General features: G+C 48.5%; 1 protein-coding gene across 1 annotated transcript in view; it reads left to right on the forward strand.

Moving 5' to 3' along the window:
* Window positions 1–12,500, forward strand: part of LOC119599173 (calcium/calmodulin-dependent protein kinase type II alpha chain-like) — a gene marked incomplete at its 3' end in the record, with an annotated part of 144,763 nt that overhangs the window by 67,264 nt on the left and 64,999 nt on the right. The window contains 1 exon segment of the mRNA XM_037948924.1: window positions 671–712. Within this exon segment, the coding sequence (XP_037804852.1) occupies window positions 671–712 (42 nt within the window).

Raw genomic sequence — 12,500 nt, forward strand, 5'->3', positions numbered from 1 at the left:
TTCTCTCTCCCCCCTCTGTCCCTTTCTCTCTCCCTCCCCCCTTCCCTCTCCTTCCTCTCCCTCCCTCCGTCCGTCCGTCCCTGTCTCCTTTTATTCCTCCTTCCATCCCTCCGTCCCTCTCTCCTTTCCTTTCTTCTTCCCTCCCTCTTTCCCTCTCTCTGTTCTTCTCTACTTCCCTCCCAGCCTCCCTCCGTCCCTTCTCTACTTCCCTACTTTCGTTCCTCTTTCCTGTCTTCTCTCCGACCCTCTCTCCATCCCTCTGTACCCCTCTCCCTCTTTCGCTCCCTCCCTCTCTCCATCCTCTCTCCCTTACATCCTTCCCTTCCTCTCTTCCTCATTTCTTCTCTTTCACTTCTTCCTTTTCATACCTCTCTCTTATCTCTTCACCCCCTCCTCTCTCTCTCTCTCTCTCTCTCTCTCTCTCTCTCTCTCTCTCTCTCTCTCTCTCTTCTCTCTCTCTCTCTCTCTCATCTCCTCTCTCTCTCTCTCTTCTCTCTCTCTCCTCTCTCTCTCTCTCTCTCTCTCTCTCTCTCTCTCTCTCTCACCATTCTCTCTCTCTCTCTCTCTCTCTCTCTCTCTCTCTCTCTCTCTCTCTCTCTCTCTCTCTCTCTCTCTCTCTCTCTCTCTCCACGTGAACTTTCCACAATATAATCCCTCTTCCATGTGGCAGCTGAGCACTCAAGTGACACTCACCATGTAACGAGACTTCTTGGTGAGTACCCCGTTGGATGTCGGCACCTGCAGTCCCTCTCCGAGTGCTCTTCTTCTTGTTCCTCCTTTCTCTTCGTTTTGTTATTGTCTTTTTCTCTTTTTCTCCTTTTTTATCTTTTTGTCTGTCTGTCTGTTTGTCTGTCTTTCTTTTTTGTTTGTTGGTTTGTTTTTCTTTTCTCTTGGTATGTCCGTCTTTTTTTTTTTCTTTTGTTTTGCTGTCCAAATTTCTCTCTCTCTCTCTCTCTCTCTCTCTCTCTCTCTCTCTCTCTCTCTCTCTCTCTCTCTCTCTCTCCTCTCTCTTCTCTCTCTCCTCTCTCTTCCCCGTCCTCTCTCTCTTTTTTCTCTCTCTCTTCTCTCTGTCCTCTCTCTGTCCCCTCTCTCTCTTTTCTCTCTCTCTCTCTCTCTCTCTCTCTCTCTCTCTCTCTCCTTTCTTCCCTCTTCTTTTCATTCTCTCCCTCCTCCTCTTCTTTCCTTCTCCCCCTCTCTCCTTTTTTCCCCCCTTCCCCCCCCTCCCTCCCTCCCCCTTCCCTCTCCTTTCCCTTTTCCCCCTCTCTCCTCTCTCTCCTTTTCTCCCCCCCTTTCTTGCCTTTTTTCCCTTTTTTCAGTTTCCTTTTTTTTTTTTCTCTTTTTTTCCCTTTTTTTTTCGTTTTTTTTTTTTCCCTCACTTCCTTTGTTCCTTCTTTTTCCCCCTCCTCCCTTTTTTTTTTTGTTCTCGTCTTTTCTTTCCTCACTCTTTTTTTTCTCTTTTTTTTTTTTTTTTTTTGCCTTTTTTTTCCTAAATTAAAAAAAAATCTTTTCTTGTCTCTCTCTCCCCTTTTTCTTTTTGTTTTTTTTCTCTCTCCCCTCTCTCTCTCTTTCCCTTTTCTTTTTCCTCTTTCCCTTTCTTTTCTCCTCCTCTCCTCTCTTTCTTTTTCTTTTGTTCCTCCCCCCTTCCTTTCTCTCGTCCCTCTCTCTCTCTTCCCTCCTCTCCTTCCTCTGCCCTTCTCTCTCTTCCCTCTCTCTCCTTTCTCTCTGTCCTCTCTCTCTCTTCCCTCCTCTCCTTTTCTCGCCCCTCTTCTCCTTTTCCCTCCTCTCCTTTTCCCTTTTCTGTCCTCTCTCTCTCTTCCCTCCTCTCCTTTCTCTCTGTCCTCTCTCTCTCTTCCCTCTCTCTCCTTTCTCTCTGTCCTCTCTCTCTCTTCCCCTCCCTCCTTTCTCTCTGCCCCTCTCTCTCTCTTTCCCCCTCTTTTCCCCCTTTTCTCTGCCCCTCTCTCTCTCTTTCCTCTCTCCTTTCTCTCTGTCCTCTCTCCTTTCCCCTCTCTCTCCTTTCTCTTTCCCCCTTTCTCTTTTCTCTCTCCCCTTTCCTCTTCCCTTCTCTCTCTCTCTCTCCCTCAGCCTTTCCCCCTTTCCTCTCTCTCTCTCTTTTTCTCTCCTTTCTCTTCTCTCTCTCTTTCTCCCCCTCTCTTTTTCTTTTTCTTTTTCTTTTTCTTTTTTCCTTTTCTCTTCTCTCTCTCCTCCTTCTCTCCCCTCTCTCTCATCCCCTCTCTTCCTCTCTCCTCCTCTCCCCCCTCTCCCCTCCTCCTCTCCCCTCTCTCTCTCTCCCTCTTTTTCCTCTCTCTCCTCTCCCTCCTTCTCTCTCTCTCTCTCTCTCTCTCTCTTTTCTCTCTCTCTTCTCTCTGTCCTCTCCCCTGTCCTCTCTCTCTTTTTCCTCTCTCTCCTTTTTCCCCCCCCTCTCTCTCCTTCTCCTCTCTCCCCCTCTCTCCTCCTCCTTCCTCTCTTTTTTTCTCTCTCTCCCTCCCTCCTCTCTCTCCTCTCTCTCCTCTCTCTCTTCTCCTCTCCTCTCCTCTCTCTCCTTTTTCCTCTCCTTTTCCTCGCCTCCCCTTTTCCCTTTCCTCCCCTTTTCCTCTCTTCTCTCTCTCTCTCTCTCTCTCTCTCTCTCTCCTTTTCTCTCCTCCCCCTCGCCTTCTCTCTCCCCCTCTCTCTCTCTCTTCCTTTCTTCTCTCTCTCTCTCCCCCTCTCCTCTCCCCCGTCTCTCCCCCCCCCTCTCCCCTCTCTCTCCCCTCTCTCTCTCTCTCTCTCTCTCTCTCTCCCCTCTCTCTCTTTTCTCCCTTCTCTCTCTCTCTCTCTCCTCCTTTTCCCTTTCCTCCCTTTCTCTCTTTTTTTTCTCTCTCTCCCTCTCTCCCCCTTTTCTCCTCCTCCTTCTCTCTCTCTCTCTCTCTCCCCCTCCCCCTCTCTCTTTTCTCTCCTCTCTCTCTCTCTCCATGCCTCTCTCCTCCTCTCTCTCTCTCCCCTCTCTCTCTCCCCTCTCCTCCCTTCTCTTCTCTCTCTCTCTCTCCTCTCTCTCTCTCTCTCCTCTTTTCCTCTCTCCCCTCTCTCTCTCTCCCCCCTCTCTCCCCCTTTTCTTCCTTCTTTTTTCCCCTCCCCCTCTCTCTCTCTTCTTCTCTCCCTCTCCTTTCTCTTTTTCCTCTCTCTCTTTCCCCTCTCCCTCTCTCCTCCCCTCTCTCTCTCTCTCTCTCTCTCTCTCCCCTCTCTCCTCTCTCCTCTCCCTTTTCTCTCTGTCTTTTTCTCTCCTCTCTCTCTCTTTTCCTTTTCCCCTCTCTCTCTCCCTTTTTCTCCTCTCTTTTCTTCCTCTCTCCCTCTCTCCTTCTCTCCCTCTCTCTCTCTCCCCTCTCTCTCTCCCCTCTCTCCTCTCTCCTTCCTCTCTCTCTCTCCCTTCCTCTCTATCTCTTCTCTCCCTCTCCCTCTCTCCTCTCTCTCCCCCCCCCCCCCCCCCCCCCCCCCCCCTTCTCTCCTCTCCCCCTCTTTTCCCCCTCTCTCTTTTCCCCCCTCTCTCTCTCTCTCTCTGTCTCTCTCTCTCCTCTTTTTCTCTTCTCTCCCCCTCTCTCTTTTCTCCCTCTCTCTCCTCCCTTTTCCTCTCTCTCCTTCTTTTCTCCATCTTTTCCTTTCTCTCCCTTTTCTCTCTCTCTCGCTCCCTGTCCCTCCCTCCATCCTTCCCACCATCTCCCGCTCCTTATCACGATTTGCCCATTTTTGTTACTTCATCCATTTCTCAATATCTACAAATTTACACTTATCTTTACATCTGTTTCTTTATCTTTATCTATATCCTTATGGCTTTTACTTCTATTTATGTCTTTGATGTCTCTTTGACGACACGATGTTTTTACATCTGATTTCTTTCTTTCGATGGCATACGCATATTTTGCAATTTTGTCTTTATTTTTTGTGTTATTACGAAACATGCACAATCCGACAATCCTTTTCATGTAAGAAAAAAAACATGACGTATAACTCATGGCCTGTAATTTAATGCAATTTAAGAAGAAGCGGCCTTTTGCACGTGCGAACGGTTTTGTTTGATTTTGATATTTCTATTCCTTAAAGTATGTTTAAAACAAAAATATGTGTGAACATTGTTTTTTTCCCTGTCTGAGCTATGTTTTAAAAGTTAACAAATACGTTTTATTACATAGATAGAAGTATAGATTGATAGGTGGATAGATTTATACACATACATATGTATCTTTACATTTACATTTTTGTGTTTTCTTAGAACATGAGATATCCTTTTAAACTGTGTAAATTATTTATCTATTCTAACCTGTTGCTTATTGAAAGGCCGTCAGCTGGGGACCAACAGCCATAAATATGCAGGATAACATACATACACAGCAATCAACGCATGTTTGTTCCCACATACGCACACGTAAATGCAATCATACATGCGCCACATACAGACAAGTATGCTTCGTGTATGCTTGCGTATCTGTATGTATGTTTTGCTTGCATGTGTGTGTGTGCGTCCGCAGTTTTCTCCCCGCTTCCCAGCCCGAAGCTCCGTCACGGCCTTGGCAGCGAGGAGTCTGTGCTCGTCTGTCTTAACATCATCTCAGCCTCCTTGAGAAGGATCTCCGCGGCGTGAGGGGATGCGGGTAGGATGATGTGTCCCCGGGATCAATCTTAATAGGATCCCTTTCAGGTGGGTGCCAGTGCCTCTTACCCCTACCCCCCGGCCTGGCCCTCGACGTGCGTCTTACCCGAAGGAGGGGCACCACAGAAAGGACCGAGAGCACGCCAAGGAGGCCATTTATGTACCCGGACGTCAAAATCAAAATCTAACTCTTTAAGAAAAGATGTGTATTGATCTACACCGGCGTTGCCATTTCTGCCCAAGTGCAATGGTGCCACGTTTCCTCCCCTCGCGATGGGCTGACCCACACTCCACATCACAACATCCGGCAGGGCTGACACATGCCTCAGAACAGGGGCTGCTCCTGGGGCGCCTGGCTCATGGTCTGACACCCAGAATCAGGAATCGCAGCCCGGCTCATGGGCCAGGGCTTCGGGCCGCCATGAGAAGGCGAACCACCGCACACCCCGTGACTACTGCAGGCGATGATGATGATGATGATGCATGGCTTCTGTGTTTTTGCATGACCTCAAATATCGGTCGTTTGTCCTCCAGGTTGCAAACCGTGCTTCGCGAATGTGTTTATTTCAGAGTTTATGGTTGTGAGAAAGGGAGCAGGTGAGAGAGAGAAAGAGAGAGAGAGAGAGAGAGAGAGAGAGAGAGAGAGAGAGAGAGAGGAGGAATGTGAGAGTGAAATGGAAGAAGAAAGTTTGAGAGAGAGTATAAAGGCGTCTCCCCTTATCAGCACTGGCACAACCTAATTTCCTTGGCATTTTTTCCTCTTCCATGCTTCCTACCAGTACCTGACCATCATTGTTTTTTCCCTCTCTTAATACTTTCCCCTCGTGCTCCCCTCGCCTCTCTTTGTATGTGCTTCTCTCCACTCTTCATTTTTCCCTTAATTCTTTTTTTACGCGCCGTCCTTTCATCCTTTGTGCATGTTTGTGTTTCATCGAGACGTCTTCACTCGCGCCTTCTTTTCTCCTCGTTTTCCTTCCCCCCTTTTTCTCCTTTCCTTTTCTCAGAAGACAGAAGGCCTCTGTCACCACGCGGGTCGAAGGAGAGCGAGTGAAGGGCCCGGTTTTCTTAAGACTAATGTGGATAATGTCAGCAGGGTCTATAAAATCACAGATAATCCGTATCGACTTTATCGACGGCGTATTAATCTCGCGCGTGTCAGCTTCCGGTGCTCGCTGACCTGAACTGACCTGACGTGACCTGACCTGGTTGGTGATCGGTAGGCGCGGGAACGTTACACGGTGTTTATTTGTTTATTTTTTCTTACATTTGGTCACTTGATTATTATATTGCCTTGCTTTTGCAATATGTGAATTTCACTGTTTGTTTATTTGTTTATCAGTTAATTGTGGAGTTCATAAGTTGGGGACTTTGTTTATTTATCTATTTATTTATTTATTGTGCACTTGCGTATACCAGCTCTGCTATCGTTTTTCGAACTGGCTTTCTTTATAACCTTCTGTACTTATCGGCTCCTGGGCAGGAGGTAGGCAGAACGGGAGGTAAGTTCATACAGAATGTTGATATATTACATCTTGTCTGATTTTCTGCTTGCTTGCTCGGAGAAAGAGGCGATCGGGAATGCGGGGGAAAGAATGAGAGAAAAGGAGCATTTTCCCCATTTCTTTTGTATTTCCTCGCTTTCTTTTATTTTCATCTTTGTATTTTTCTCTCTTCGTGATAATCTCTCCTGGGAAATGGGCGTGTCTGGAAATAAGGCTGAGCGGGGCCGTCTTCACACCGCCATGTTGTCGTAGCTGTGTTTGCCGAGGGACTCCCGCCGCGGGCCGCTCTGTTGACAGTCTGGGGATGGCACGCGAGCTTCGGGGATAATGCTGCCCCGCGTTAAATATGCTGCGATATTTATCCTGGAGATTGGAACCCCTAAGTGCTTTCCCCCCCTTATATATATATAATATATATATATATATATATATATATATATATATATATATTATATATATATATATGCATATTTTTTGGGGGGGAGGGGAAGGGTAGTGCGGTTAAAATCACGAGATTTCGTAATATTGTTTTTTACGTCATGGAAACGTTTTTCCTCCTTTTTATACCTACCGTGGAAACTACGAACGCCGTCTAGTAGTTTCTTCCTTAAATTCTCTCCCCCCGAAAAAAAAACAAGAAAAAACACGGACGCAAATAAAGAACTATTTTTCTCATCATGTTGTTGCTGCAGATTGCCCCTTGTCGATTCTCACATCTTCACGGGAACGACACGCAGCCCCCGCCCTTCCAGCAGGGGTGCATAAAGGCGCGGGCATCACATGACACGTTTTAATCCCGGCTGGAGGAGTGGGACCCGCGGAACTGTTTTTGATCAGAGAAAATGAGGAAACTTCAGCTTTGTGTTGTGCGGCTTTGGTGAGTTGTCCGGGTTGTCGGTGTGCGTCGCGGCCGGGGGTGTGGCGGGGGGGGGACTGGGGCGTATATGAGCGTGTGTGTGTGGGTGTGAGTGACTGGGGACGTGTATGAGTGTGTGTGTGTGGGTGTGAGTGAGTGTATGAGGTTGTGCGTGCCTTTGACGTGTTTGTGTATATGGGAGGTTATGTGTATGTGTGCTCAGGACGTGTATAGCGTGTTTGTGTGCGTGTATATGAGTGTGTGTTTGCGTGTGTGAGAGGGGGGGGGGTATATGTAGACTGAAGGTGTGTACCAGTGTGTTTGTGTATGTGGTGTGCCTGTGTTTTCAGTTTGTGTGTAACCGTTTGTTTGTATTTGTCTCTTGAAGTCTGTTTTTTTCTCAGACTCATTAATTATGTATGCAAAGTGCGTGTGTATGTGTATATTTAACTGCGCCCCTTAGTACGCGTGCATAGAATTGACCATAGCTGACAGTCCCCTTACCCACTGCATCTTACCAATGTCCTTGTCATTCGGCCATGTATTATCAGCATTTTCCCCGCCGTCAGCACCATTCGGACGTGGTCAGGATTACCTGCCACAATGCGCCTTCCGTTTTCTTTTTTCTTCTTTTTTTTATCCATCTGTCTATCCACCCCGCTGCGTTTTGCTGATGCGTCGCCGTGCGTTATCTGGGTGCGTGGGCGCTCCCTCGGCCGCCGGAATCCACCCCGCTTTCGCCTCGCTTGGTTTGTAATAAAGCCAAGTGAACATTTGCCGCTGCAGTGCAATCAGTGTACATCATATTATGCGATGTTCTCGGCTGTGTTTCAGTCACGTCAGTGTTGCGTCGTGAAGGTAGGGGTAGAGGGAAGGGGTGATGGCAGGGGCGATAGAGTCTTTTGAAGGGGGAGGGGTTCAGTGGTAGGGGATGATGGGGGAGGGGGTCTTGGACAGGGGAGGCGGGAGGCTTTTGACAGGGAGGTGGTAGTGTCGGCGGGTGGGTGGGGGTGACGGGGTCTGTTGGCAGGGGGAGGAAGCCTTGGGTGGAGCGAAGGGCACAGAGGAATGGAGCTTAGAAGGCGATGGAAGTTGAGGCTTGTTGGCAGGGAACGGAAAGAAGAGGATTTTAGTGCAGCGGGGAAGTTGAAGAGGAGAGATCGGTCTGCTTGAAGGCAAGGCAGGGCTCCTGTTAGCGGGGAAGGCAGGGACGCTCCTCTGTCTACAGGGGATCGGGAAATAAGGTCTCTTAGCAGGGCCAGGAGCGTCGGTGTCGGCAGAGAGGAGAGAAAAGTCCATCTCACTTGGCAGGGGAAGTTAGATTCGTTATTGACATGGAAGAAGGAAGTTTCTGGGAGAGGAAAATTAATTTTTTATTAGCTTTTGACACAAACTTTTGGTGGCAAGAAAAGTGGGTTCCCTGATGGTAGTGAGAACTGTTTTTTTTTTGTGACAGGGGATGATCAGTCTTGCTGGCAGGGAGCTAGTTGTTTGGTCTCTGTTGGCAGGGGGAAATTAGTTCTCTCTGGGCAGGAAGAGGTAGGTTCTCTTTAAGAAGAGGTAAAATGGTTCTCTGTTGGCAGGTGTATATCGGTTATTGTTGGCAAGGTTCTTCGGTGGCAGGGTGAGAGAGGTTCTCTGTTGGCAGGGAAAAACAAGCTGTCTCTCGACAGGAGCTGAGGGATGTTGCTCTCTCTCTCGACAGGGGAATAGGATCGGGCATCTACCAACAAGAGAAAACACGAGATTCTCTTTGTCACAGGATGAAGTGTTAATTAGAAGGAAGGATTGCAGGGGAGGAGGGGGGGGGGCTCTGAGGGCAGGGGAGGGAGCTGTTGAGTAGGAAGGGGATTCATGGCAGGGAGAGCGGGGGAACAGAACGCAGTGATGGAGGTAGAAGCTAGGTGAATGAGAGAGAGAGAGAGAGAGAGAGAGAGAGAGAGAGAGAGAGAGAGAGAGAGAGAGAGAGAGAGAGAGAGAGAGAGAGAGAGAGAGGAGCAAGAGCGTGTGTGGGAGAGAGAGCAAGGCCACGGAGAAAAATTATGAGAGAAACAGGTGCACCTCCTCTGGCCGGTGCAATCAACAGGTGAGGGAGTCGGCGATTGATCCACAAAGAAAGCGTGGCTCCTCCTCCTCCTCCTCCTCCTCGTTCTTTCTCGCTCTCTCTCTCTCGTATATCTGTCTGCCCGTCGGTGTGTCTGATTGTCTGTCTGTCTACTGATCTAACCCTCTTTTTCTTCCTCTTTTTCACCTTCCCAGCTATTTCCTTTCCCTCAACCTCCCTCCTTCCCGCCCACCCCCCATCTCCCTCGCCCATCCCACAACCCTCCTCTCTCCCTCCATCTCACCCCCTCCCTTCTCGCCCCCTCCACTTTCCTCTTGCTCTTTCCTTCCCCTTCACCTCCCTTCCCTCCCCTTCCACCTGCATCCCTTCCCTCCCTTCCCCTCCACCCCTTCCATTTCCCTCCTTTCCTTTCCTCCCCTTCCCTTCACTGCCTCCTCCCTCCTGCCCTTCCCTCCCTCTCCACCTCCCTCCTTTCTTTCCCAACCTCTCCACCTCCCCCTCATCTTCCCTTCCCCTCCACCTCCCTCCTTCCTTTCGCTCTCCTTCCACCTCCCTCCTACCTTTCCCTCTCCCTCCACCTTCCCCTCATCTTCCCTTTCCCCTCCATCTCCTTCTTTTCCTTCCCTCCTCCTCCACCTCCCTCCTTCCCCCCCCCCCCGCTCTTGAGTGTTGTGAGAGGATTAAAGTAAATACTTGAGCTTCTTTCTTTATTCTGTCGTTGGCCGAATTACTCATCTCGACCGAAAAAGAAGAGGAATGGTTCAAGGAAGGTTATGTTTACGGCGATAATTGTAGTTTTGACAAGGGTGGTGATAGGTATGAGAACTATGATGATCATTGTAGTTATTATAGTAGCAACGATGACTATGTTAGTGTATGACTTAGTAATATAATATATTTTTTTTATGCAAAAGGGCGGGGATTTTTTTTTAATCGTTCAAGGAATATGGCGGACGTAATTTTGAAATGGAGATAACTGTTGTATTTCTTTTCTGTTTTTAGGGGGCGTTGTCTGATTCGTCATGTTTATTTTTGTTTTTTTTTTCCTTTGTTCATGACCCTTTCATGTATTTTTTTTGTAATCGATACTCGCTCTTCTTCGGTTCTTTGTGTCAACGTTTTTTTTGTTTGTTTCTTTAATTGTTTGTTTACTTATTCCCTCGCTGGGTTTTCATTTTCAAAGCTTGTTTGGGTTTTATCTAACTCCTACCATTTATTGATTTATTTGTTTGTTTATCTGTGTCACCCCGTCGCTCGTTCTTTCTTCTTCGTAAGCATTTTTCTTCTAATTTTCTTTTCCTCTGCCTCCCATCTCCCCCCCCCCCCGCCTTTCCCCCCACCGCCCAAGGCCTCTCACCGCCTAAGGCGGACAGCCCGATGGGGGAGGGAGGGGGCATAGGGCAGGGCAGGGGAGGGGGTCTCCCATGGCAATGTTGCTGGCACGCTCTCCATTGTCGTGCAGAAACAAAGAAACTTTTGTACCGAGGGCTGTAAAGTCGTGTGTCTGTCTGTCTGTGTGTCTGTGAATGTGTGCTGTGTGTCTTTGTCTGTGCCGGTGTATTAGCGTTTTTTTTTTCTCTCTACATGGGAAAATAAAAGCCACTTTAAGGGTCAGAAACTACATAGGTCCTTCGAATGAGAAAATGGGGAAGAAATGCGAGAAGAAAAAAAAAGGTCTCATGCGTAACAAAAGAAATAGAAGGAATAGAAGAAGAGAAGAAAAAATGCCTTTTCCCGAAACACTGTGGACTTTTGTTATTTTCTCGCCGTTTCATACTCTCGCATTTTCATGACTAAATGCATTTGTTTTGCTGTGTCATTATGAGTACATCTATCTGTGAGCGCGCGCGCGGCGCGTGTGTGTGTGTGTGTGTGTGTGTGTGTGTATGTGCGTGTGTGTGTGTGTGTGGGCGCGTGATTATGTCTCTGTGGGTTTTCTTATCCTTGAGTATATTTGGCCCGGTAATTGTTTTTTACGAGCGCTTGTGTATCTATGTGTATGTATATTGCGGTTTAACTTATCATTGTTTGTGCGTGTGCGTATGCGGGGAAAGTCGGAAATTGCCGCTAATTTACACCCAGCTGAGAGCGTCGCCAGCATGTGATTGGCTGCCAGTCAACCGAGCAGTGTGACTGTTGGTTTGTGATTGGTCGAGAAAACCGAGGTAATTTCGTTCTGGGTTTGTGATTGGTTGAGAGAGTCGAGGTAATTTCGGTACGGGTTCGTGATTGGTCGAGAAAGTCGAGGTAAATTTCGGACTAGTTTTTTATTCCGAAGTGTTCTCAGTCACGTGATGTCATGGCGGATACAAGGCTGTTGTTGAATCCTCAGAGTGTGTCTTTTCACGGTGATGTGAGCCTTCCATTTTTTTCCGCGAATTTGATCGTTGGCATTCAGGCGTTGAGTGTTTCGAGTCACGTGATGATTGAAGAGAGGAAAGCGGGGCGATAGTCGAGGGTTTTTTTATGATGTGTGAAATGAGTTTTCCTTACACGTTCACATTCTCTCTCTCTCTCTCTCTCTCTCTCTCTCTCTCTCTCTCTCTCTCTCTCTCTCTCTCTCTCTCTCTCTCTCTCTCTCTCTCTCTCTCTCACACACACACACACACACACACACACACACACACACACACACACACACACACACACACACCGCCAGAGTAAAGCAAAGCAAAGGGGAGTGAGGGGAAAAATTTGTCAAAGGGGGCGGAAAATGGACCGTGAAATAACCTTTTCTGAATATGGATTATCCTCCCCAGCCTAAATACCTAACGCGGCGAGGGGAGAGAGGGAAGAGGGGAGAGAGGGGAGAATGGTCGGGGAGAGAGAGGAGAAAGGGAAATGGTAGCGGGGAGATGAGGAGCAGGGGAAATGGCAGCGAGGAGAGAGGGGAGAAGGGAGAAGGGGCAATGTGCTTGGGTAAAGGAGAGAGGGGAGAAGAGATAGGAACAGAGGAGAGAAAGGGAGAGAGAAGGGACGGGGAGAGAGGGGAGAGAGGAGCGACCAGACAAACACACACGGAGGCGCCGTTGTTGGAGGAAGGAATTAGCCGAAGCACATTTCGACGGGATTCGGGGAAGGAAAGCGAGGGGGAGGGGGGGAGGGGGAGGGGGGGAAGAGGGATGAGAAGGAGGGGGGGGAGAAGAAGAAGAAGAGTGAATAGGAGGAGGAGGACACGAAGGGTGGAGGGAGGCAAGGAAAAGAATAAAAAAGAGAGAGAGGGAGAGAGGAGAGGGAGAGAGAGAGAGGGAGAGGAGAGAGAGGAGAGAGAGAGAGAGGAGGAGAGAGAGAGAGAGAGAGAGAGAGGGATAGAAAAAGGGATAGAAAGAGAGAGGGAGAGAGACACAGCAGACAAGAAAAAAAATGCAAGAAAGACGAAGATGGCCATAGTAACCTGCCGCTGCCCCCCCCCCCCGTTCATGCTGTGCTAGCGCCTGAATTTCTGATGAGTGGAGTTCG

Source organism: Penaeus monodon, chromosome 42, assembly GCF_015228065.2.
Source record: "Penaeus monodon isolate SGIC_2016 chromosome 42, NSTDA_Pmon_1, whole genome shotgun sequence".
Lineage (NCBI taxonomy): Eukaryota > Metazoa > Arthropoda > Malacostraca > Decapoda > Penaeidae > Penaeus > Penaeus monodon.